General features: G+C 35.7%; 2 protein-coding genes across 6 annotated transcripts in view; one reads left to right on the top strand and one right to left on the bottom strand.

Moving 5' to 3' along the window:
• Window positions 1-17,444, bottom strand: part of MRPL13 (mitochondrial ribosomal protein L13) — a 33,647-nt gene extending 16,203 nt beyond the window's left edge. The window contains exons 1-5 of one of the 2 annotated variants that reach the window (XM_081070748.1): window positions 17,102-17,232; window positions 14,011-14,134; window positions 7,169-7,219; window positions 6,911-7,004; window positions 2,739-2,799 (exon numbers count right to left, since the gene is read on the bottom strand). In XM_081070748.1, coding sequence (XP_080926874.1) covers window positions 2,739-2,799; window positions 6,911-7,004; window positions 7,169-7,219; window positions 14,011-14,134; window positions 17,102-17,128 — 357 coding nt within the window. In that variant the 5' untranslated portion in view covers window positions 17,129-17,232. Of the gene's footprint in view, window positions 1-2,738; window positions 2,800-6,910; window positions 7,005-7,168; window positions 7,220-14,010; window positions 14,135-17,101 lie in introns of both variants that reach the window. The other variant, XM_081070749.1, reaches the window with a different exon arrangement.
• Window positions 17,408-22,419, top strand: part of MTBP (MDM2 binding protein) — a 69,637-nt gene continuing 64,625 nt past the window's right edge. For 3 of the 4 annotated variants that reach the window (XM_081070734.1, XM_081070733.1, XM_081070732.1), the window contains exons 1-4: window positions 17,408-17,622; window positions 18,403-18,483; window positions 21,668-21,741; window positions 21,840-21,991. In XM_081070734.1, the coding sequence (XP_080926860.1) occupies window positions 17,508-17,622; window positions 18,403-18,483; window positions 21,668-21,741; window positions 21,840-21,991 (422 nt within the window). In that variant the 5' untranslated portion in view covers window positions 17,408-17,507. Of the gene's footprint in view, window positions 17,623-18,402; window positions 18,484-21,667; window positions 21,742-21,839; window positions 21,992-22,419 lie in introns of those variants that run through there. The other variant, XM_081070735.1, reaches the window with a different exon arrangement.

The raw sequence follows: 22,419 nt of genomic DNA, 5'->3' as shown, positions 1-22,419 counted from the left end.
TCCAGAGGATGTCCTCCTGAAAAATCATGCTACGGCTTATTTTCCAATTAGGTCTTATTTTCGGGGAAACACTATAACATTTGTTCATTCATAAATGCATTTAGGTAAAAAGCTAAAATAGTTACTGATGGGGAAATGCTATCTATCTTATGAGTATAGTTCAAAGATTGGGTTTTGTAGAGTTATAGGAAGGAAAAATAAAATTGTAAAATGGCAACAGGAGATTTTGCTTTTAGCAACATTGAGGACTCATATTTGGATTAGAAACTTCTCCCTGTATATAACTCAAATGATAAAGTAATAAATAAACATTAGTAAAGTTAATGATATTCAAAAAATATATTTTTTTAATTTATTGGGGTGACAATTGTTAGTGCAATTACATAGATTTCAGGTGTACAATTCTGTATTCAAAAAAATTTTTTTTAAAAGCATGGAACCAATTGGAGGCCAGAAACAGGAGAAAGTACTACAAAGAAAAGAAGGTTCTAGGGCTGCCATTTGTCTTGAGGGCATTAACTCAGTGCGGGGCTTGGGTTTTAAAGGGCTACCACGGTGGGGTCAGGTAGTAGGATCAAAGACTCTCTCATAAACCTAGTTTTTGAGCAGAAAGGCAACATCCAGGGTGAAGCGTGGGAAAATTAAAAAATAAGTCTTTCCTGAGAGTTAACTGCTAACTAGAAGCCTGATCTCATGAGGCTTTGAGACCCCAAATTCATCCTTTTTATGGGGATCAAAATCTAACGTACAGCTTAAAGAGGTCTTAGAAAATCCAGATGTCTCAAGTATAGCTTAAAGAGCCCCATAAATCTGCCAGAAGCTAAGTAAATCTTTCCTGCAGAAATGTACTTTTAACACAGGCCTCAAAGAATTCCCAGAGATGAAGTTCCCAGGTACATGAGCTTACCAAGTATCCTGAGCAGAAACAATAAATTACAGATTCAACAAGACCACTAATGTTAGAATCAAATATAAATGCTAACAGTTATGTTTGATATGCCTAAAGAAATATGAAGGAACCAAAGTATGACAAAAGAACAGAAAGACTATCATAACTGACCAGCAAACTTAAAAAGAAACAAACAGTAAAATTTCAAGAAAAAGAAAAAAGCACAATAAACGAAATTAGGAACCCAATAAAAAGGTCAATCAGATAAGACATAGGTAAAAAGATAGAGAACTAGAACATAGATCTAAAGAAATTGTCGACAATGCAGCACAGACAGGGAGATATAAAATACGAAGAGAGCTAATGAATCATGCACAATAAAGTGAGAAACCCTACTGTAAGTATAAGATTTCCAAAAGGAAAGAACAGATAAAGAACAAAGGGAGCCAATATTACAAGATATAAGTCGGCAAATTTTCAGAACAGACCACACCAGTCCTCAAGCAAAATAAACAACAAAATTTGGAAAGAAACATGAAAACAAAAGCCAAAGAAAAGATCTTAAAAGTATCCAGAAAGAAAAGACAGAATACATACAAAGAAACAATTAAACTGACATCTGACTTATCAATAGTAGTAACAGAAGCTAGAATCTGTTTACATAATAGCTTCAAAAAGCTGAGGGGAAAAAATGGTTATCCTAGGATTGTGTATATAAGCAAAACTATCTTTCAAGAATGAAGGCAAAAATAAAGATACTTTCAGACAAACGAGAGTTCACTATTGAGAGAATGTTATGACAGGAGTGTCAGTAAGTAAGTACTTCACGAGGGAAACTAAATCCAGAAGGAAGGCTGAGTTACATGAAGGGATTATAAGCAAAGAAAAATCATAAATCAGTAACTGTATAAAATAATAACAAGACTGTTGAATTGGAAGTGTTTTGAAAAATCTTGAATAGAGAAAACATATAGATTGTGAGGAAGAGTGGGTGTTAAAATAACTTCTAAAGGCCTGGATTTGATTTGAAGGACAGTAACTATACTGACTAATCTTGGACTTCTGATAAACTCCATCAGCAATCCAAAAGAAGGTAAGAAAGAAGGTGATGAAAAAGAAAACAAATTCTAGCCCGGTACAATTTAAAGTTAAACTGTAAAGTGTTATATCAGACAAACACTATCAAAAGAAGGTTGACACAGCTATATTAATATAAAGAAATAACAGACCTTAAGTGAAAAAGCATATTGGAAATAAAGAGGGTCAATATGTATGCTGATCAATTCTTGACAAAGATTATAATTCCAAACTTAAGTTTAACAGTAAATCTTCAAAATATGCCAAGTAAAAACAGAGAACCGTAAGGAAAAGTGAACAAATCCACAACTGAGATTTCAACATAACTCAGGTCATCAATAAATCAAGAGAACAAAAAAGTCAGTAAGAATATAACACGGGAACAACCTCTTCAGCATATCTGATATAATGGATATATAAACGTACCGGTACATACTCGTGCATACATATCTGCAGCTCTCTCTCTCGCTCTCCCCAAGACATTTTCAACACACATATTATATTTTAGGTGATCATGCAGGTGTTAAGAAATTGTTTTAAGGGCACCAAAATTCTTTCATTTGACGCAAAATAGTAAATAATAATACTAAATAAATAACAGTAATTAAAAATATATAGAACTGAATGATAATGAAATATTTATCAAAGCTTGTGTGATACAGGTTAAAGAATTTATAGCCTTGAACGCTAGCTATATTGGAAGACAGAAAAAGCAATGTCTGAACCAGTTTTTCCATAGATGATAAATATTAAAAAAATACGATAGACTCACTGCCACTGGGTCCTTCTGGTGAAGTTGAGCAGCTGTGACTTGTTTAAATCCACCTGGGTAACTGTGAAAAGAAGCAAGGACCTTAGAACTGGGAGTAGGCTATAGTACAGTATTCCTGAACAGAAAATTCTTTTATAACACAAAAACTTTTTGTTACGAAATTATGGTTCTGGAAGCTAGGCTATTCATTAGTGCCTTAAAAAGTAAGTAGTAACCTATGTTATTTGAAATGTTATTCTATTAAGTGGTCAGCCATCATTATTTCATAAAAAGTTTCACATCTTGGAAAATTTCTTGGCATAACTATTTATATTGCTATTGGAATTTAAAGTCATTCACTGTTCATTCACCCATGCATTCATTTATTCATTCTTTATGGGGTAGTTTGTCACTGTTTGAATTAAGGAAGAAAAAGCAATGCGCCAAAATAGTTCACATTCCTTGACAAATTAGACAAAACGTCTGTATAAATTAGTCGTCAGGTTTGGGGAAAACAGTGGTAGACCATTGGTTTTGAAGTCAAACTCTAAATAGGTCATGATCCTGTTCCCTATTAACAGTTGGTAAAAGACCAGTAAGAGTTATATGATAGTCCTAAGTAATAAAATAGTTCATTGTGTTCAGATCAAAATTACATATAATATGGATAAATTGGAGACTTAAAAATGTGTTTATTTGGGACAGCGTAGGAGGCAGCTTAGTAACCATACCCCAGATTCAGATCTGATATCTACGTTTGCCAGTGGCTACCACTCTATTAGGCAACTCATTTTACCTCCTTATAAGTTTACCTCTTATATAACTTTACTTATATAAGAAAAATGATACTATTTGCCCCATCTATGTTTCAAGATTTTTATGAGTCAAATGAGAAAATGTTTGCGAAAATGCTTTAGAAATTTAAAACAAAAACAATATACAGATGTAAGGTTTTATTATACTGAATGGATAAGTAAAGTCTAAATGATTTTCAAGGAAGGAAAAAAGAAAATGTAAAATTGGAGGACTTTGTAAGAAAAGTTTATGATTACCTAAATGTGATTCCTTTCGTAAGTTTCTTTCAGCAAGACTTGTAAACATTTTAAGATAAACCACCCTTTTAGGAATAAAATTTAAGAAAGCATATTTAGAAGTTTGCTGAGAGACAGATAATTTTCAAATTGATATTTCAAATTGATATTTCATTTGTTTCATGGAATTTCAGCTTCAGAGAAAGAAATACCTGTCTAGACTTCTCTTCCTGTATTCTTTCTCTCCATGGAAAAAATACTTTACACTTTTAATGCTGAAGATTATCTTTCTATTTTTAACACTGCGATGGAGAATACTAAAGCATAATGCCATTTACATTATGTTTCAGGAGTTTGGACTTTATACTGAAAAATTTGGAGAGCTACCGTAAAATTCTGAGTAGAGGAACAACTTGAGTAAAGCAATACTCAGTTGATTTTTACTAGTGAAAAAATAAGTACATTTCTCCTTCAGTATGGGATAGCCTGATTGGAGTAGAAAGATATTTGTTTGTGATGTTAGCCAACATTTTTCCAATTCATATTATTAATAATTCAGCAAACACTAACCAAATGCCTATTATGCTGGTGCTGGAGATATACATATAAATATGTCAAGATCTTGTCTCAAGAACAATGATTAAATAATTCTGTTGAGACATCGCATAGTAAACGATATCTCTAACTCATGCCAGTAAATTTTAGATGGCAAAGTTTAAAGTGCACACATACCCATCTTACTCAACCTTTAAAACAATTAGAAGTGAATATTTATAAAATATATCTGTACAAGAAAGGACTTTCTGAGTCTAGCACATATAGAAGGAATTACAAAGGAAAGAAGAGATTTAATTATCTAAAAGTTAAATAACTGTACAGAAAGGACATCATAAAAAAAATTTGTAAAGGGTAAAAAATGTAATGGTGGATTAATATTCTTAATAGATAAAATGTTCAGAGAAAGTGATCAGGAAAGTATTGAGACCTCACTATTATGTAAATGTAAACAATTACATGCCCATCAAAGTAGCAGAACCTTATTATTAAACTATTTTCAATGATAATACTGTGCAGTTTTGTAATAACAGATGTTCATATGCAAAAACGGTGATAGTAAACCAATGTTTGGAAATACCTAACAAAGACCAAAAAATGATCATCCCTTTGATACTGAAAGACATTAAATTTCTGGAATTTTGTTTTAAATAACTATATATAGAGCTACTTAATGGATAAAGGTGTTTTCCAAGTCTTTATAAAAGTCAAAATTTTAATTTCAAAAAAGGGAGCAATGATTAATCCTATTGCGTACCACTACATAGAAACCAAAAATAATTCTTATAAAAAGGCTCTCTGAGAATTTTATATTAAGTGGAAAAGGATATAAACATTTATGTTAAAATGTTGAGTCAAAGGATGAAGGGCGATTTTCATTCTTTTTTTTTTTTTTTATTATTTTTAGGTGTACAAGACAAGGTAATACTTAGACGTTCATCATTTATATCCCTCACACTGTGAACCCCCCTACCCCCCGATTTTCATTCTTTAAACTTCTCTGTATTGTCTAATATTAGCATGTACTAACACTTTTAAAACAAGAGAGTTAAATTTTGAATACATAATTGCAATAAAGTTTTAGAAGCATAATAAAAGTAGTATGTCCAAAATGTAAGTCAAGAGTCAACAGAATCAGAGAGACAAAAAGCTATTATTAGCCCTATGGGAGATGAGGAAATAGGGACGGCATCCCAGTGGGATAACATCTGAGTCAGGTTTCAATGGATAAATAGGAGAGTGCTTGAGAAACAGTCTTGGCAAGGAGAACAACACATGCAAAGGCAGAGGTAAGAAACTGCAATATGTTGGCTAAAATGAAGTATTATGAAGCAGTAGTGGAAACTGGATGCCAATAATTTGGAAAGATGTTTGGATTTTCCTCCACAGGGGAGCGAGCACGACTGAGAGGGCTACTAGCTGTTCACTACTGGCTGTGCTACTATTTTCTTTCATTTAAATTTGTACATGCCCTGAGGATGAGGGGTTAACTAACACATTATATGACAAATTCAAGATTTCAAAAGATCTTAAAAGGCTGGAGATAAAACTTAACATGGAGTAAACTTAAGGTATCGCAATTAGATTAAAACATAACTGAAACACTCAGGAAAGAGGAGAAATAGTTGAATGGCAGCATGTTCGAAAAAGACTTACAGGTTTTAGCTGATAGTGAACTCAGTGTGTCACATAATGACATGGCCTTGAAAAGCTCTATTGCAACAGAACACTGTCACTGAAAGATGGAGAAGTCACACTGTATTAGTAAACCATCAGAACACAACCAGGCAAGTGTATTCAGTTAAGAAGGATACTGACAAGCAAGGATTGTATCTAGAGAAGAGTGATCAAGATATAATGGAGGTATTTGAAGTGAAGCTAAGTAAGGAACTATGAAGGAAGTACAGGTGTTTAGCTTAGGGAAAAGAGAATCAATCAGTGGGCACTTGCTAATCACTGTTTTAAAATTATTTTGAGAATGTCATGTGGAAGAGATATAGTCATTTTACACTGAAGAGAAGAAATACGACCAATATGAAGGTTAGAGAAAAATAGACTATGACTCAATAGCATAGAGATCTTTGAAAGAGTCACATTGTTTCAAAGGTGGAATAAATGGGCTGCCCTATGAGCTATGGGTAGAGATTGGTATAGTTCAAACACAGGCAGGGAGACATGTAACTTCAAAGGTATGTCGTGGAGATTGTAGGTATCTTCCAAATTTGGGATTTTGCTCATGACTCCTTAAACATCTCAAGTACTTTCTGATGTTCAGGATGGTTCTGGAAAAACAGTAAAATGAATTATAGGAAACAAAAAGAATGAAGTGAAAAGATTGACTAAAAACTGAGTATAGTCTTGGTCAGAGAGATTCTGTAAAAAGTTGCTAGGAAAAACAAATACTGTCAGTTATTTGGTACAGGTATTTTTTTGTTTTGTTCTGTTTTTTTGATTGAGTAAATTATATACGTAGCCTGAGTAAAATTAGTATTTTCTTAAACGCCAAACTTTGAAACTACATTTTTCTTTTAAACAGGATCAATAGTATTATTAAAATGATATATTTCAACTGCCCATCTTCCTTGACAATGGCTTTCATTGTCTTACCCAGTATGTGAAGAGTATACTTTTTGTTCCCATTTGTTTCCAGAAAACGCAATGTGCCTTGTGTTCATTATGACAACATGGTCACCGCAGTCACCTAGATTTAAAAAGAAAAAAGATTTTATATGAAAAACCAGGACTTTAAGAAAAAAGTGGCCTTGGTTATTTATAAAACTTATCAAAGTCTAAGCAACACATTCAAAATATAAAGCAAGTCAGTATAATATCAATATTCTTGAACAGATTTCTGTTGGTGCTTACATAACATCTCAGCATAGAAAGAGTTGGCTAGCCATTTGGAAAATCTTGACACTGGAAGGTGAAAGAGAATTTAATAAAGATGCCAATACCAATAATACATCTTTAAAGGTAAACTACTGTTATTTCGATCATAGCTTACCATTAATAATCATACTTCACTAAAAATGTTTATACTAAGTATTTTTAAATATCTAATACAAATGTTCCCTTAATAACAGAAGAGAAAATGAAAACAATATGTATATGGATATAAAAAAGTATGTTTTGCCAATAGGTAAATTGAAAACAAATGTAAAACATCACAATTTATTCTTCTTCTCAAATTTAGAGAACAATAGAGTACTATGAACTTATTCTTAAAAACTAACCCAAGGTTTTTTTTCCGACCACATTTAACTAGTTAAATTTAAACCGCCACTCTCAACTATGATTATATATACATATTTGACAGGACAGGATGACTTGAAAATTAAAATAGATGTATTGGATTAATTTTCCAGTGAAAAGTACCCCTAAGATTGGCAGTTCATCTAAAAAAAACCCCAAAACTTCAAAAGTCAAGTGTTCACGTGCGTCACTATACATGGCAAAAGCCACTAATCAGGAACATTTATTAAATACCTACTCTACTAATAGAAAAACAAAGACAAAAACAAAAACAAAAAACTTTAAAAGATTCTAGAAACTTATTTAAGGAAAAAGACTGGAAAAATAATAAGTACAAATAAATACAGTATATGAAAACTAAAGATTACATATTAGCGATTCTGTAAGAGCTTTGAATTTGAATGACAGAATTTTCAGAGAGAAGTTCATAGTCTATATAGGAGAAGGGTAAGGGAAAGAGGATAAATCAGGTGGGTTTTCTTCACTACAGTGAAAAGGAATCCAGAGATGTGAAGGAAAGACCTGGGAAGCTTGCTGTGAAGTGTGCTGAACAGGATAGTATGACAGTATTTGTGCATTGCAAATTAAGTGACTAACGTTCCTAAAGGTGACACATGATGGGCTATTAAGGCAGTTGGGCAAATGAACCAGATGAACAAATAAAGAGGGTGAGAAGATATCTTTCATCTCAAAGAATGCTGAAATAACCTTAGTGTTCAACCAGACATTCACAGTTGAAGAAGCCAAGGCCCATTAGGATTAGGTGATTTGGCAAAAGCTCACACACCAAGTTACTTAACAACCTGTTCAGACTATTTCCATGACACCTTTTTAGAGGGAAATGGAACTTTAACTTTTCCTTAATGCTAAATTTATTTGTAAAATTAAGATTGCAAAATTAAAACGATGCATTAATTAACATTTGAAATAGACTGACACTTAACTGAAGAGAAAGAGAGAAATATACACTATCTGGGTAACTTTAAGAAGAGCATCAACTTTTTGTTTTCTAACAAGCCCTTAAAAAATTTAAATAAGTAATAATATGAAACAAATACTAGTGATTAAATCAGATCTAACCTAAACTTTGTTGAATTGTTTGGTATGCTAGTATTCATAATATTAACCTTTAAGAACTATGTGCAACTTTTATTTCATTCCAAGTTGACCAGCAGTATTTTAAGATAATCTAATAACTTTAGATAATGCTAAAGAAAGGTTTCCCTCTGCTTCTTTTAAATGTTCGTATAGTCCTCCTCAACTAATTAATCTGTGGGGAGCAGGGACGGTGGGGTCCTCATGAAGAATAAGACACAATCCAAAAATCACCAAGTGCCCTTTCTTTTCATTTGTCAGTGAAAAAGAATCATGTTCAACAAGCTCCCAAGTCCCAAATTCAGGAGGATAGTTCTAATTAGAGGGAGGAGGGAATTCTTGTCCTAGTTCAACATAATTTCCATCTTGACCCACTACACATTTTCCATAAAAAAATAACCTTATAAATGAAAAGCTGGTTTTCTACAACACTTCACAAAGTCCATTGGCCTAAAAAGTAGTTCAAATATCATCTACATTATGTTTAGATACATTATTGGTTAACTTTTACAGTCACTCCTGGATAGATGACCATCATGTGTAATCTGTTTTTCTGGGAAACTGAATGTCAATTTTCACATAAAGATGTTTACAGTGATTATGAGCCAACAATACATGCTTAATAAATGCTGATTAAGCCAATAAATGTTAGAAATAAACTTAAGATATAACATATTTGTAAATTGAAACTGCAATTTAAGTTTTGATTTCGGTGACATCTTGTGGACATGAAAAGTTTTGCTGATATAAGATATACTCGTATATAGTGGGAAACAAAAATACAATTCAGTCTTTAAAACGTAAATTTCTAATTTGATTGAACAGCTATTCTCCATTACAGACAGGCAGCCACAAAAAAAGCTCTTCTGGTTTTCTAGTAGAATGTTTACTCACCAGTACTTTAGGAATACTTTTGCAATAATGATCCGCTTGTAAGGAAACAGAACTCTATTTCAGTGGACAGATAAGTGCTACACTTTAAGAAGGAAATTAGGTACCTACTACTAATTCTACTTTCCCCCCAATTTTGTATCATTTGCATTTCCACAAAGACAACCTAAGAGATCGCGTCTATCATTTTGTTGATAATCATTGCTAAGGAAAGAGCAGATTAGCAAGAAATCACAGTGTAAGTAGCTAAGAATCAGCATGCGGAAGTAGAGTGTAGAATTTCTGGTATGAGGAAACAACTGCCTGGGTTCTAGTCCCAGTTCTACTATAATATAGCTGAGGGACAGTGAAAAAGTCACTTTATTCTTCTGATTTTAGTTTCCTCATCTATTAATGAGGCAGTTAAACAAAATATCTAAAATTCCACGGAACTAAACAATTGTACGAATTGGAGAATGACTATGGCATGCTCCTGGCCTGCCAAAAAAAAAAAAAAGTATTTTTAAAGTAAAGAGATATAATTAGTCAAGCATAAGTCTGCTGGTTACTATTTTACTTTCAAAGTACAGTTAACCCTTATTATTCGTGGATTCCATACTGTGAATTAGCCTACTCCCTCTAAAATTGATTTGTGACCCCAAAATCAATCCTTGCAGTGTTCTCCCAGTCATCCACAGACTTGCACAAAATGGTAAAAAGTCTGAGTAGCTTCACATACACGTTTGCAGCTGAGGCTGAACAAAGTGAAAGCTCTGCCTCGTGGGTCAGCTCTTGTACTATTAACAAGTGTCCTTTTGTGGCCTATGTAGCGCCAGGGTTCTTGGCATTTTATGATTTTAATTAGTGACTTCCCTGTTTAAAACCCAAGCCTGCTGCTGAAGTGCTGTGTAGTGTCCCTAAGTGCAAGAAGACTGAAATGTGTCCTGCAGAGAAAATGTTACATAAGCTTCATTCAGGTATGAGTTATAGTGCTGCCAGCCATGAGTTCAGTGTTAAAGAATCAACGACACCCACCCACACCCACACCCACACCCACACCCACACCTACACACACCCACACACACTACACACACCTATACACAAAATAAGGTGTCTTTAAACAAGTCTATGTAATGACTGGTTGACAAAAATGTGACCAGAAGCTCACACGAAACTATTTCCTCTAGAAGCAATGGCTCCGTGTTCATTAATTCAGCACTGACAGCAAGTTTAAAGAAAATAACTACAGTGAATAATGAGCACTGACTGTGCTCATAAAACACCTGTTTAAAAGTGTCACTCCACAAGATACTCCTGACAAGCATCTATTATGGGCCAGACATCGTACCAAATGCTTGAAAAACAAAGAATAACATGACAAAATCCTTGGATATTCTATATTGACAGATTTCACAGGGTGTGGCCTTATTTTGACATCTTACTGAAATTTTCATTAAGTGAAGGAAATAGGTTAGAGCAGCAAGTATAAGAAATATGGGAAATCATAAATCCTTGCTCTTGCCCAAATCAAACCATCTGGAATACTCTTCCTCCTCGCTCCACAGATCCAAAAATCTAACTTAGCTTAAATGATGAGGCCCTGGTTAAAAGCAATTTCTTCACTCTCAAAACTGGGATTTGGGAACGGATGCACTCACTCAACAAACGCTTCTTGCGCGCCAACTATGTGTCAAGCACTGTTATAGGCACTCGGGATGCAGCTGTGAAAAAAATCAGGCAGAGTTCCTTAGGCAGAGCGACCTTAGTGAAGGTAGGTGGACAATGAACAAATATTTATGTATAATAAGTCAGGTGGTAATTCTTAAAAAGCCAAGGTAAAGATAGAGAGAGTGAAAGGGCAAGCAGAGGAATCAGGGAAGGCCGCTCCCAGAATACAAATGAGCACAAATCTGACAGATGTGAAGGAGACAGCCCTGGAGACATCTGGGCAAGAGCATGCAGGCAGAAGGAGCAAACTGTGAAAAGGGCCTGAGGAAAAAAATGTGCCCGCAGGCAAGGGAATGGAACAACAATAGGCTTAAGTAGATTATTCAAGGTACAGAGAGGTGGGAAATAAACTCACCGAGGGAATAGGACCATATCATGCAGGTCCTTGTAGGGCATTTGGTAGAACTTTGGCTTTTATTCTGAATTTCATTTGGAAAAGGTGACTAGCTGATTTGTGGAGAAAACAGCCTAGTAGGGCAATAGTAGAAGCAGGGAGATCAGGGAGGAGGCCTTTGGAATAATCCAGGATAGAGAGTACAGTGGTTTAAAATTAGAATAGAAGAGAAAGAACGCGAGGGGGCCAAGATAGCTTTATCTGTATCTATATATATGGAGTTGAATACAGAGGAGTCAGAATCACAGATGAAGCAATGGCTTCTAACTAGAGCAACTAAAAGAATCGAGATGTTATTAACTGAGATGGGAAAAACTGGAAGATAAATGTTGTTTTGGGTAGGGGAAGTCATGAAGTAAGACATCTCCAAATGGACTTATTCTATTGGACATGTCTACTAGACACCCAAGATGTTCTGAGTAGAAATTGGGCTGTGAGTCTGGAATACAGGGAAAGGGTCATAACTGGTGATATAAATTTGGGAGCCATGAGCCTAGATTATATTTAGGGAACTAAGACTGTGATCCCATAAGGAATGTGAAGAGGTCCAAGTACTGGGCTCTGGGGCACTCGCGATTTTTAATGAGAGAAGAACGACTGGGAGTTTATAAAGCTGGAGAGAACAAAGGGGACTGAGAAAGAGGAGTTAGCAAGAGGGGAAGAAACAGGAAGAATGGCATCCTAAAAATAAGTGAAGAATGTGTTTTAAGAAGAAAGTTCTCTACATGAACATTAGTCCAGACTCTTCAAAACGTTAATGGCAAGAAAAAAATAAGAGAAAGAATATACTAGATTAAAAGACTCTAAAAGAACATAACTAAAGGCAATATGGAAACCTTGGTTGGATCCTAGTCAAAAAAGGAATAGCTAAAAACAAATTCTTGGGACTACTAGAGAAATTTGAAACTGCACTGGACATTGAACTATGTAATTAAATTGTTTGTTTCCTTAGGTAGAATAATGGTATTTTGGTTACACAGGAAAATATCTTTATTCTTAGGATGCATATACTGAAATATTTGGGGGAGATAATAATGATATCTTCAACTTAATTTCAAATGACTGAATAAAAAAATATGTGATAAAATGTTAACAACTGTGCAATCGAAGTGAAGGGTCTAAAAAATTTATTGTACTATTCACTGAGCATTTCTGAAAATGTGAAAACTTTCATAATAAAAGTTAGAAAACTGTAAAGGACAAAACAACCTGGTTAAAAAAAATGGGCAAAAAACAAGCATAGACACAGAAAAGGAAATGATAAAAGCGCAAATAATAAATGACAAAGCGGTAACTCCATTTGTAATAGGAAAATGCAAATTAAAACCATAAAGAGAGCATTTCACATCTACCTGAGTAGTTAAAAGTAAAAAGGATGAAAACACTAAGTGTTACTGACGAAGAAGAGTGATGGAAACTCTTACAAGCTGTTGGCAGGAGACGACATCGGCATAAAGACTAACTAGCTTCCTATGCATCTTTGAACCCAGTAATTCCCGTCTTATTGAGCTTGGAGAAACTGCCACATGCGTGCCGGGAAAAAGGTACAAGAATATTCAAAGCAATGTTGTTTGTAATGGCAAAAAAATGGAAACAATACAAACGCTGACGGCATGGGTATTCAGTTAATTATCATCATTATTGTTCTATCTATCATCTATCTACCTACCTATCTATCATCTATCTCTTTGTATATTTCATGTTACAAAATATAAAGTTAAAACTGTGATCAACTACGACAAATGTTGTTGCGGTCAAGCAAGATGAAGAGTAAGAACTGACACTGGACCCAGCAGATGGGCACTGATGTGCGCAGGTTCAGTGAAGCTGATCAAAACTACTATAATAAACAGACGTCTTCTAGAACAAAAACAACTTTCTTGTTTTGCTTTGGAAAAAAGGTACAGAAAAGCAAATCTATTCATTCAAAACAGTGAAAAGTAAACTTTCCATGCCTACCTAACTCTATGTATCTTCCTGGGGGAAAGAGCTTTTAGAAGACAGGGCAAGCTTATTTGCTCATTTTCAAAACCTGTCTATTGAAATGCACATTGCCCCGTGAAGAAACATGTATAGGAGTGAACATTTTAGTCCAAATCAGGGTATTTCTGAGAGTGAATGGAGGGGCTACTGATAATTTGGTGGGGCAATGGTGTAAAATGGAGTTGTCCCAGGCAAACTGGTCTGTATGGTTTTCCTAGGAATAAGCTAAATTCATTTTAGTGCCCTAGTAGGTTTTTAGCAAATGCTGGCATAAGGGATCCTCAGAAAAGAAAAGTCCTTAAAAAGCAGCCCAGTCAAACTTCTTCAAGATTCTATCTGGCATGTAGACTGTGGTTACTAATGACAGGTCTAAAATGATACTCACTCAGTTGATGGTACACAGGTTTATGCAATCCTTGAAGTTTGACTGATGCCATAGCAGCAAGTTTACCGGGGGGCTGCATTTTCCCATCTAAAAGATACCAAACTCGAGCAAAAGTGGCCCATTGCTTGAAAAAACAGAAGAGGAAACAAAGAAAATTCTAATTAAAATGGAAATAATTGAGTTTATTATTATACACCATTACATGTATTCTATAGTTAATGTCAATAGTTACTCTGAAAAAAGATCCTATCACTGATCAATTTTTTTGTTTGTTTTAATTTCTATTTCTGGAAAAGGGGAGTCTTTTCTTATTATTCTGCAAAGATTAACACGGTATTTTTCTCTGCTTGCTTTTCTATTAGCACTATGGATCATGTTTTATTAAAAACATTCCAAAGATATATTCTTTTTTACATTATGACATATTTTTTGTATCACAATAGAATAGAATCTGGAGTGGTAATGAGAAGCATTTATGAAAGTAGTTGTTTATGAAGGTCTTCAAAAATATTTTGGGATTAGTAGACACATCACATTGAACTATGAGTGGCCAATTAGGAACTGAAGACTCGTCAGTTTAATTCCAAGACAGAGTTAAACTGCAGAATGTAGCTGGGAAGGTACAGATGGATGATGCTAAGCAAACTTAAATTTTAAAAAACTGCCTTAGACAGACACCTTTAGGCTGCTTCAGGCATAGACCACTGCCTTTAGGTGCCGGTTAGAGCCTTCAAATTCAAAGAAACTTACAGCCCAGAAAGATTCTGACCAGATGCTTTCTCTATGTATATACACAAGGAGCTAAACAATGATGGGAAAAAGTACAACTAGGCTAGCTGGTTTTAAATTTAATTATCACAAAACTCAAATCAGCCTATATATAACACTGCTTACCAATTCTGTTTTACTCCTGTTCTCATTTGTTTAAATCTAGTTCCCCTCGCACATCTTTTGTCGAATTTACCCCTATTTTATATATATTTGAGGCCATTGTAAAGGATATTGCATTTTTAATTTAAATTCCTGATTGTTGCTAGTATAGAAATACACCCCATTTTTGTATATTGGTCTTGTATCCTGCAATCTTGCTAAGCTTATTTATCAGTGCTAGTAGTTTTTGGTAGATTCTGATTTTTTACGTAGATGATCATGTCTTTTGAAATATGGACAGCTTCTAGCCCATATTCTTTCCCTACCACTTTAAGCGTATGAGCTAATAAAAAAATTCAAACAGCGAGGACTTTCCAGGACAATCCCATTCCTTCAATAAATTTAAAGGTAAACAGATAGGACTAGGAATCTATTAAGAGAGAGACTTAAAAAACATAGCAAATTGCTGCATTTTGGATCCTAATTCAAAGGAACAAATGGCAAAAATATTATGTATTTACATAATATAGGTAATATATACGAGAAATTGGAAATTTGAACATACTCGATATTTGATGATATTAAAGAATTGCAGTTAATTTTTCATTTAGCTTTGATAAATGGTATTGGAATTTTATTTTTTAAAAAAACCTTAATCTTGTAGAGAACATACTGAAATATTTACTGATGAGGTAATGAATCTGAGATTTACCCCATAAGGAGGGGAAAGAAATGAATGGGGTACAGATGAAAAGGATATTGGCTATTAGTTTTGTGAAACTGAGTGATATCTACTTATATATGACTGTAATTTTCCATAAGAAAGTTAAAAAAAAAGCAACTCCTGATCTTACTTCGCCACCAGCTACTTCATTTCTTTCCTCTCCTTTCTCTCAAAACTCTTCCAAAGAATTGTCATTACTCCAATGGTCTCTTCCCCATTCTCTTTTCAACCTACTACCTACTCCAACCTGACTTTTGTCTTCCAACGCCCATCACCATCGCTCTACAGGCTGTCAAAATTACTTTGACCTTCATGTTACTAAAACTACTAAAACTATTGGTCAGTTCTAAGTTGACCATTCCCCTCTCCTGGTATTCCTTCTTCACTTGATTTCCAGGACACCACCGTGTGTTGTTTTTTTTCCCCTACTTTTCTGGTTCTCCGCCTGTCTCTGGCCTCTGAAATGTTGGAATGTCTCAGAATTCAGTTCTTGGTCCTCTCTTCTCTACACTCACTTCCTCAAAGACTTCATCCAGACCCACACCTTTAAATGCTATTTGTATGCTTATGACTCCCAAATTTACAGCTCTAGCCTGTACCACCTTCCTGAACTCTACACTTACCGTGTTTTCCCGAAAATAAGACCTAGCCAGACAATCAGCTCTAATGTGCCTTTTGGAGCAAAAATTAATATAAGACCCAGTCCTATTATATTACATTATATTATATTATGTTACATAAGACCCAGTCTTATGTAACAATAAGACCGGATGTTACAATAAGACCGGGTGTTATATTGTGATATGATGATTGATGTGATGTGATGTGAAACCCGGTCTTATATAATGGTAAAATAAGACTGGGTCTTGTATTAATTTTTGCTCCAAAAGACGCCTTAGAGCTGATTGTCCGGCTAGGTCTTATTTTCGGGGAAACACGGGAAATCCAATTGCCCTCTTAACATTTGCATTACACTGCTTCTTACACCAAATATAGCAAAAGGCTGGTTAATTCCCCAATCTACCGCAGACCAAGACTTTTATTAAAAAAAAAATATTAAAAAATTAAAATTGTGCCACCGTGCCAAGTTGTCATGCAAGTTTGTCAATGTTTAATTTTAATTCCTGTGTTTCCCTCATCAGGGACAGGTAACAAACAGCGCAAGGAAGGAATCGCACTTGGTACGGGACTGGGCTAAGAGGCATGCGAAACCGATATGCATGCCGACCTTCTCTCATCATACTCTTTCCGGGGGTTCGGGTGGGAATATGAACAGGGCTGACTTAAAAAAAAAAAAAGGAGGGGACGAGATCAGACAGAACGACAGCCAAGTGGTGGCAAGAAATCACGACCCCCTTTTTTTGTGCTTTCCTGAGGCATCTCCCCGCCCTAGGATTCAGCTTCCCTGCCGACTCAGCTTTACTAAACGCCCCCGGCGCCATTGACCTCCTTCCGCCCGTGGAATGAATCCCAGCAAGCAACAGAGTCCGAGCTCACCTGAGGCGCTCTAGAGAAACTCGACATGTTTCTCCCCCACCAGCAGGACCGTCCTCCTTTCTCCAGGATCTAGCTTCAGTCCGCAGCGTCACTGGCCCGGCGGGAAACACATACACCCAAGCATGATAGTTCCTAGGCCGGCCAGCACTTTGTCTGCCGTCTCGCTTTTCCTGGGTCCCCTCTAATCTCCCCACGGTCGCGATTTCGTCATGCAGAAGGAAATAATGCGGTTAGTGAGAGGATAACTCCCGGAATTCAGCCTCTTGCTAGAAAAGCTGCGGAAAACCAACGGAGGACACACAATTTCCAGCCGACCGAAGTGGAAGGGAACCGGAAGTGCATCAGCCGCGCGCGGCTGTTTTGATGTGGAGTTCCAGACCTGCAACTGGGGCTCCGCTCCGAGGAGATGGATCGGTACCTGCTCCTTGTGATCTGCAGGGAAGGAACTGTCTCCTCCGCGGTGGGAGGGGACGCGGAGCACCTGCCTGGGGCGTCTGCTGAGGGTACCGAGAAGCAGCCAGGTCAGTGCTGGGCTGGGAAAGCGGGAACAGCTTGCGGGGAGCAGAAGAAATTGGAATTTGTGACCTAGTTTTGCTGGAGAGGGACCTCTGTCGAGTTGTCCCAGGTAACTGCGACTCTGTCGGGGATCGACTTGAGAAGGGCGGAAATGTGTCACGGATCGTCGCCGAAAAATAGGGACACATTTGTGGATGCGCGATTCCAGCGCTCAGCAGTTGGGGGCACAGTAAAAATGTAATTGGATACATTCTCCGCGCCTTAGTGATGGAATTTCTGTTTGTTTTTTTTTGAAAATATGTACATAGTAGGTATTTCTGCCTCCTGTGTTGCCAATGCAGGGGATATAAAAAGGAACAAGATGGAAGAGGGTCTCAGATTCTCGTGTTTACATCCTAGAGGGAAGAGACACCCCACACATAAGTTTAAAACAAAAAGATAAATGTAAAACAGTGTTAACCGTTTGAAATTGCACCGCTTTTTGATGCAGCTGTCTAGACTCTGTATTGCATTTTATTTATTTGTTTGTTTTGATTGAGCAGGCATGTAGAGGAGGAAGCGTATGTGGTTGTATTAATATGCAGGGTATTGTGACAGGGTGAATCGGGAGCCTTTCCTGCTTTCTCAGCTTGCTTTAGATTTATTATATCAAAACTTGAAAAGAGCATAGTTCTTTTATGTACAACATACTGTTCTTGAGACTCTCTGGTGATGAAATTAGAGTAGGCCTCGATTATGTAACTCTTGAGCCCATTGACTTAATCCGTTTTTTTTTTCTTTTTCAGACTTAACAGCAGCAAGTGTTTATCAGCTCCTGAAAAGAAGCATTAGTGCTTCAACTAATCCAGAAGATAGTACTTTCCCTGGTAAGTGTAATGTAACCCTCTCTTTTCCTTAGCACAACATTTGTATAGGAAATAAATTAATGTGAGCATTTAGATGTACAAGAAATACTTGTTGACTGTATACAAGTCACTGGACTAGGGAGGGAACTAAAGAAACACGAAACAGAAAAAGTTACTGTCCCTTTCATCATGATGCCTGAATGTCATAAAATTCTTATGACATTATTTCAGGTTCTAAGCTTGAGTTTTATTCCCTTTGTGAAATTTTCTTGCCCATTTTTAGCTCCATATAAAATGGAGTAGTGTGGCATTATAAGGAGCGTTAGGATTTTGTCCTGAGTACAAATACTCATACATTATTAATTCTCTTGCAAACATTTCCTTACTTGAGTTCCTTTAATGCAAAAGTTTTTTACCAGCATCATCTTCTCTGGGACATCTTCATCCTTTTTGTCACAATGTTTTTTTATCACAGCATCTATTTCTAGAATCCATTTACCTTAGAGTTGAATATCACTTTCAGTGTTATCACTTTTTGATTTTTTTGTCGTGCATTCATCTTCTTTTTTCTTTTGCCAGTTCCCTCTTTCTATTATCCATTTTTGTAAAATAACACATGGATTTATCACTGGGAGACAGTAGGCAAGACAGTTACATCTTTTGCTATCTGTGTGTGAACTGAATGACGTGTAGTGACCATCGGCAATGAACTTTGAAAGCAGTAATGTGTTGGTCACTGACCATGATACATAATCTTTATTTATGTAGTAATTTGTGATCTGAGAACCTAGCAGTGAAGTTTTACTTTATGCAGTTACAGTTAATTAATAAAGCTTGGTAACTGGAATTTCAGCGCTGTTTTTTTTGGGGTGGGAGGGAGGAGATTGGTTTTAGTTAAACCATGGTAACTGAGATAGACGCATATCAGAACCATGCAAAGAGAGACCTGCCTGTGTTGAATTTTCTACCATGCTAGGAAATTATCACTTTCAGTAAAATGGCAAGTCTGAGGAACTGGAAGTACAACTATGATTATAATTGAGGTAAAGCTGGAGAGGTAGGCGTAGCTATGTAGAGGACTTCGTAAATTGTGTCAGGATGGACTTTTTCCTAGTGATAATCAGCCATCAAAGGCTTTCATGAAGGAAGAGATGCGGGTGTCTGTGCTATTAAAGTATTCTGGCTACAGGATAGTAGACAGATTAGAAGAAAGTATAATATGAGGCAGTTGCTGCAGAAGACCATCTAAGAAATGAGAGGGGCAACCAGGGTGGAGGAAAATGGATAGATCCGAAGGAAATTATGAAGGTAGAATCTGCCTAACTTAATATTGGGTTGATGTGATTTAGGAGAAGGGAAGAATGAGAAAGGACTCAAGAATGACTAGATTTCTGGCTGGGGTAATAGTATGATGGTGGTATTTAGTGAGAAAAGACAGTTAGAGTCTTAGAGAGTAAGACACGTTCAGTTTAAAATGTGATTAGTTGCCGTTTAGGATGTCAAAGTGGGAATGGTTTGTATAAATTGGATACATGTATCTGGAAGTCAAAAGGCAGAGTGGGGCTGGAGATACAGATTATAGAATCATCAATATATGGACGTCAGTTCAAGCCATGAAAAAGGATGGGATTGTTTATGGACAGTGAGAAGAGCAGAAAATCTTGACCTGAATCCCAGTATTTAAAGGAACTAAACCCAATATTTAAAGGAACCAGTTTGTAAAGGAATGAAAAGGAACAGCTGGAAAGATAGGTTCCATAGAAGCCAAGGGTTTTAAGGAGAAAGTAGTCACATGTGTCTTTGATTCCTTTCTTACTCTAAGATTAAGAGGTCAAGTAACAACAGAACTAAAAAGTGTCAGATTTAGTAACCTGTCGTTGGTGACTTTGGTGAGTGTAGGTCAGTGACATGTTGGAAAGAAAAAGACAGACTGAAATAGATTTAGAGGGGAGTAGAAAAGGTGATGATGAAATCAAGGCAGTCAAGTGTAGATAGCGCTTTCAGAAAGTTTATGCTTGAAGAAGAGTAAAGAAAGAGCTATAGTAGTAACTGGAAAGGGAGGTGAATTTGAAGGAGATCCTTTTTAAAAAAATAAGTTGAGAAACACTTGTTCAAGTATAAATGCTACTGGGAAGAAACTGACGGGGGAGAGGGGGAGATTAAAGCTGCAAGAAAGATGGTATAATCAGTGGCCTGAGCTCTCAACATAAGTGTGAAGGAGAACCTTGCATAGGAAGGGTAGTGCCTCTTTACGTGTTTCACAGAAAGGAAAGAGGAAAGGCTTAATGGGAATGCAAGTCGGGTCGTGTGTTTGCTGATGGGATATTATGGGAGTTATTACCTAACGGTTTCTATTTTCTTAAGGAAGTAAGTGGTAAAGTCCTCTGCTGAGATTGTTGGCAGAAAGTGGTAATAGGCACTTAGCACCTTTCCTAGCTTCCATGAGTTAAGCCTCGTTTACCCCATTTCTCCTTCTTCCTCTTTTGCATCTAATTTCTATGCATAGCTCTAAATTCTTCATAATTGGTCTGACACACACCCTGGGGTAACTTTTAATTTCGTGTTCTTGTGTAATATTCCAATCTCCAAGAAGAGTATCTTCCTGATCTTAGGCTATAGTTACTCCTTACCTCCTTCCTTTCTTGCCAGGCCAAACCAGACCTTCACTGTCTTTGAAAACAGAATCATTTTCAAAAGGACTTGCACATTTTCGTGTGACTCAGTAGTAATTGAGTGGGTATATTTTTCAACATCTTTATGGTAGACTTTAATGTTTGAAATGAGGATTAAAATAATAAAATGGATTTTGAACTGTGATGAACTAGACCAAAGTATTCATGGCTAGTGAATCATTTTGCTCTTTAGGCAGATTGTTCTATTTGGATTTTCAGTAGAGATTCTATAAAGGTCATATATATATGTGTGTGTGTGTGTGTATATATGTGTACATATATGTGTATATATATGTGTGTATATATACGATCTTTATATATAATATAGAATGTGGAGGATCTTTTCCATATACATATACATATATACGTATATGTATATGGAAAAGATCCTCCACATTCTATATTACTATGTATATAACTGGGTGAACTATATAATATATATCAAAATTATATAATTCTCTAAGTATACATGCTATATCATCTGCTTATTTTTGATATGCCTTTCTTGTAATAAGTGTGATTTTGTTTTCAAGCCTGTTCGGTGGGTGGTATACCTGATTCCAAGAAGTGGTTCTTTGCAGTACAGGCCATATGTGGATTTTATCAGGTAATATAAATGAAATAAAAATAATCATTAGTGAATGTCTTTGTTAATATAAATAATTCCATGAGCCCATCATTTAATGCAATCTTTTGATATATTAGTTTTGTAGTTCTGACTGGGAAGAGATACATTTTGGTGTGGAAAAAGATGAAATTGAAGATATTCTTCAATCAAATATCGAAGAATGTTTGAGTGCTATTGAGTGTTTTGAGGAAGAAGATTGTAATAGCAAAGAGTCATTATCTTTGGCTGAGTATGTTTATATGCTTTTTATTATATCTTTAATATGTTTGACATTAGATAGCGTTTTAGATATGAGAATGAAGATTAGATATTTTAGCAGCACGATAAGGAAATTTTAGTCCATTGAAATTTTCAGCTCTTCATTTTAGAAGACATTAGGCAGTTTGGGCCTTTTCTTTGAATAAAATTGTTTAAAATGCAAAAATTGGTATCAGAAAATGTTTAGCTTCTTAAGCTTACATAATTGCAGGAGTCATAAAAAGATATTTTAATTAATATGTCACTGTCTTGAAGATAAATTCTGTCTGATTTGTTTTTTAAGAGGTTGAATGGAAACTATTTAAGGTTGATAATTGGCATTCAAACCAAAGTATCATTTTCATTTTGCAATTTGAAACTGAAGTGATTGCTATATGATTTCTTCAATTTATATATACA

The sequence above is a fragment of the Rhinolophus hipposideros genome (assembly GCF_964194185.1).
Source record: "Rhinolophus hipposideros genome assembly, chromosome: 13".
NCBI classification, from domain to species: domain Eukaryota; kingdom Metazoa; phylum Chordata; class Mammalia; order Chiroptera; family Rhinolophidae; genus Rhinolophus; species Rhinolophus hipposideros.
Note: the sequence above shows the minus strand (reverse complement) of the source record. Positions and strands in the feature narration are given on the sequence as shown.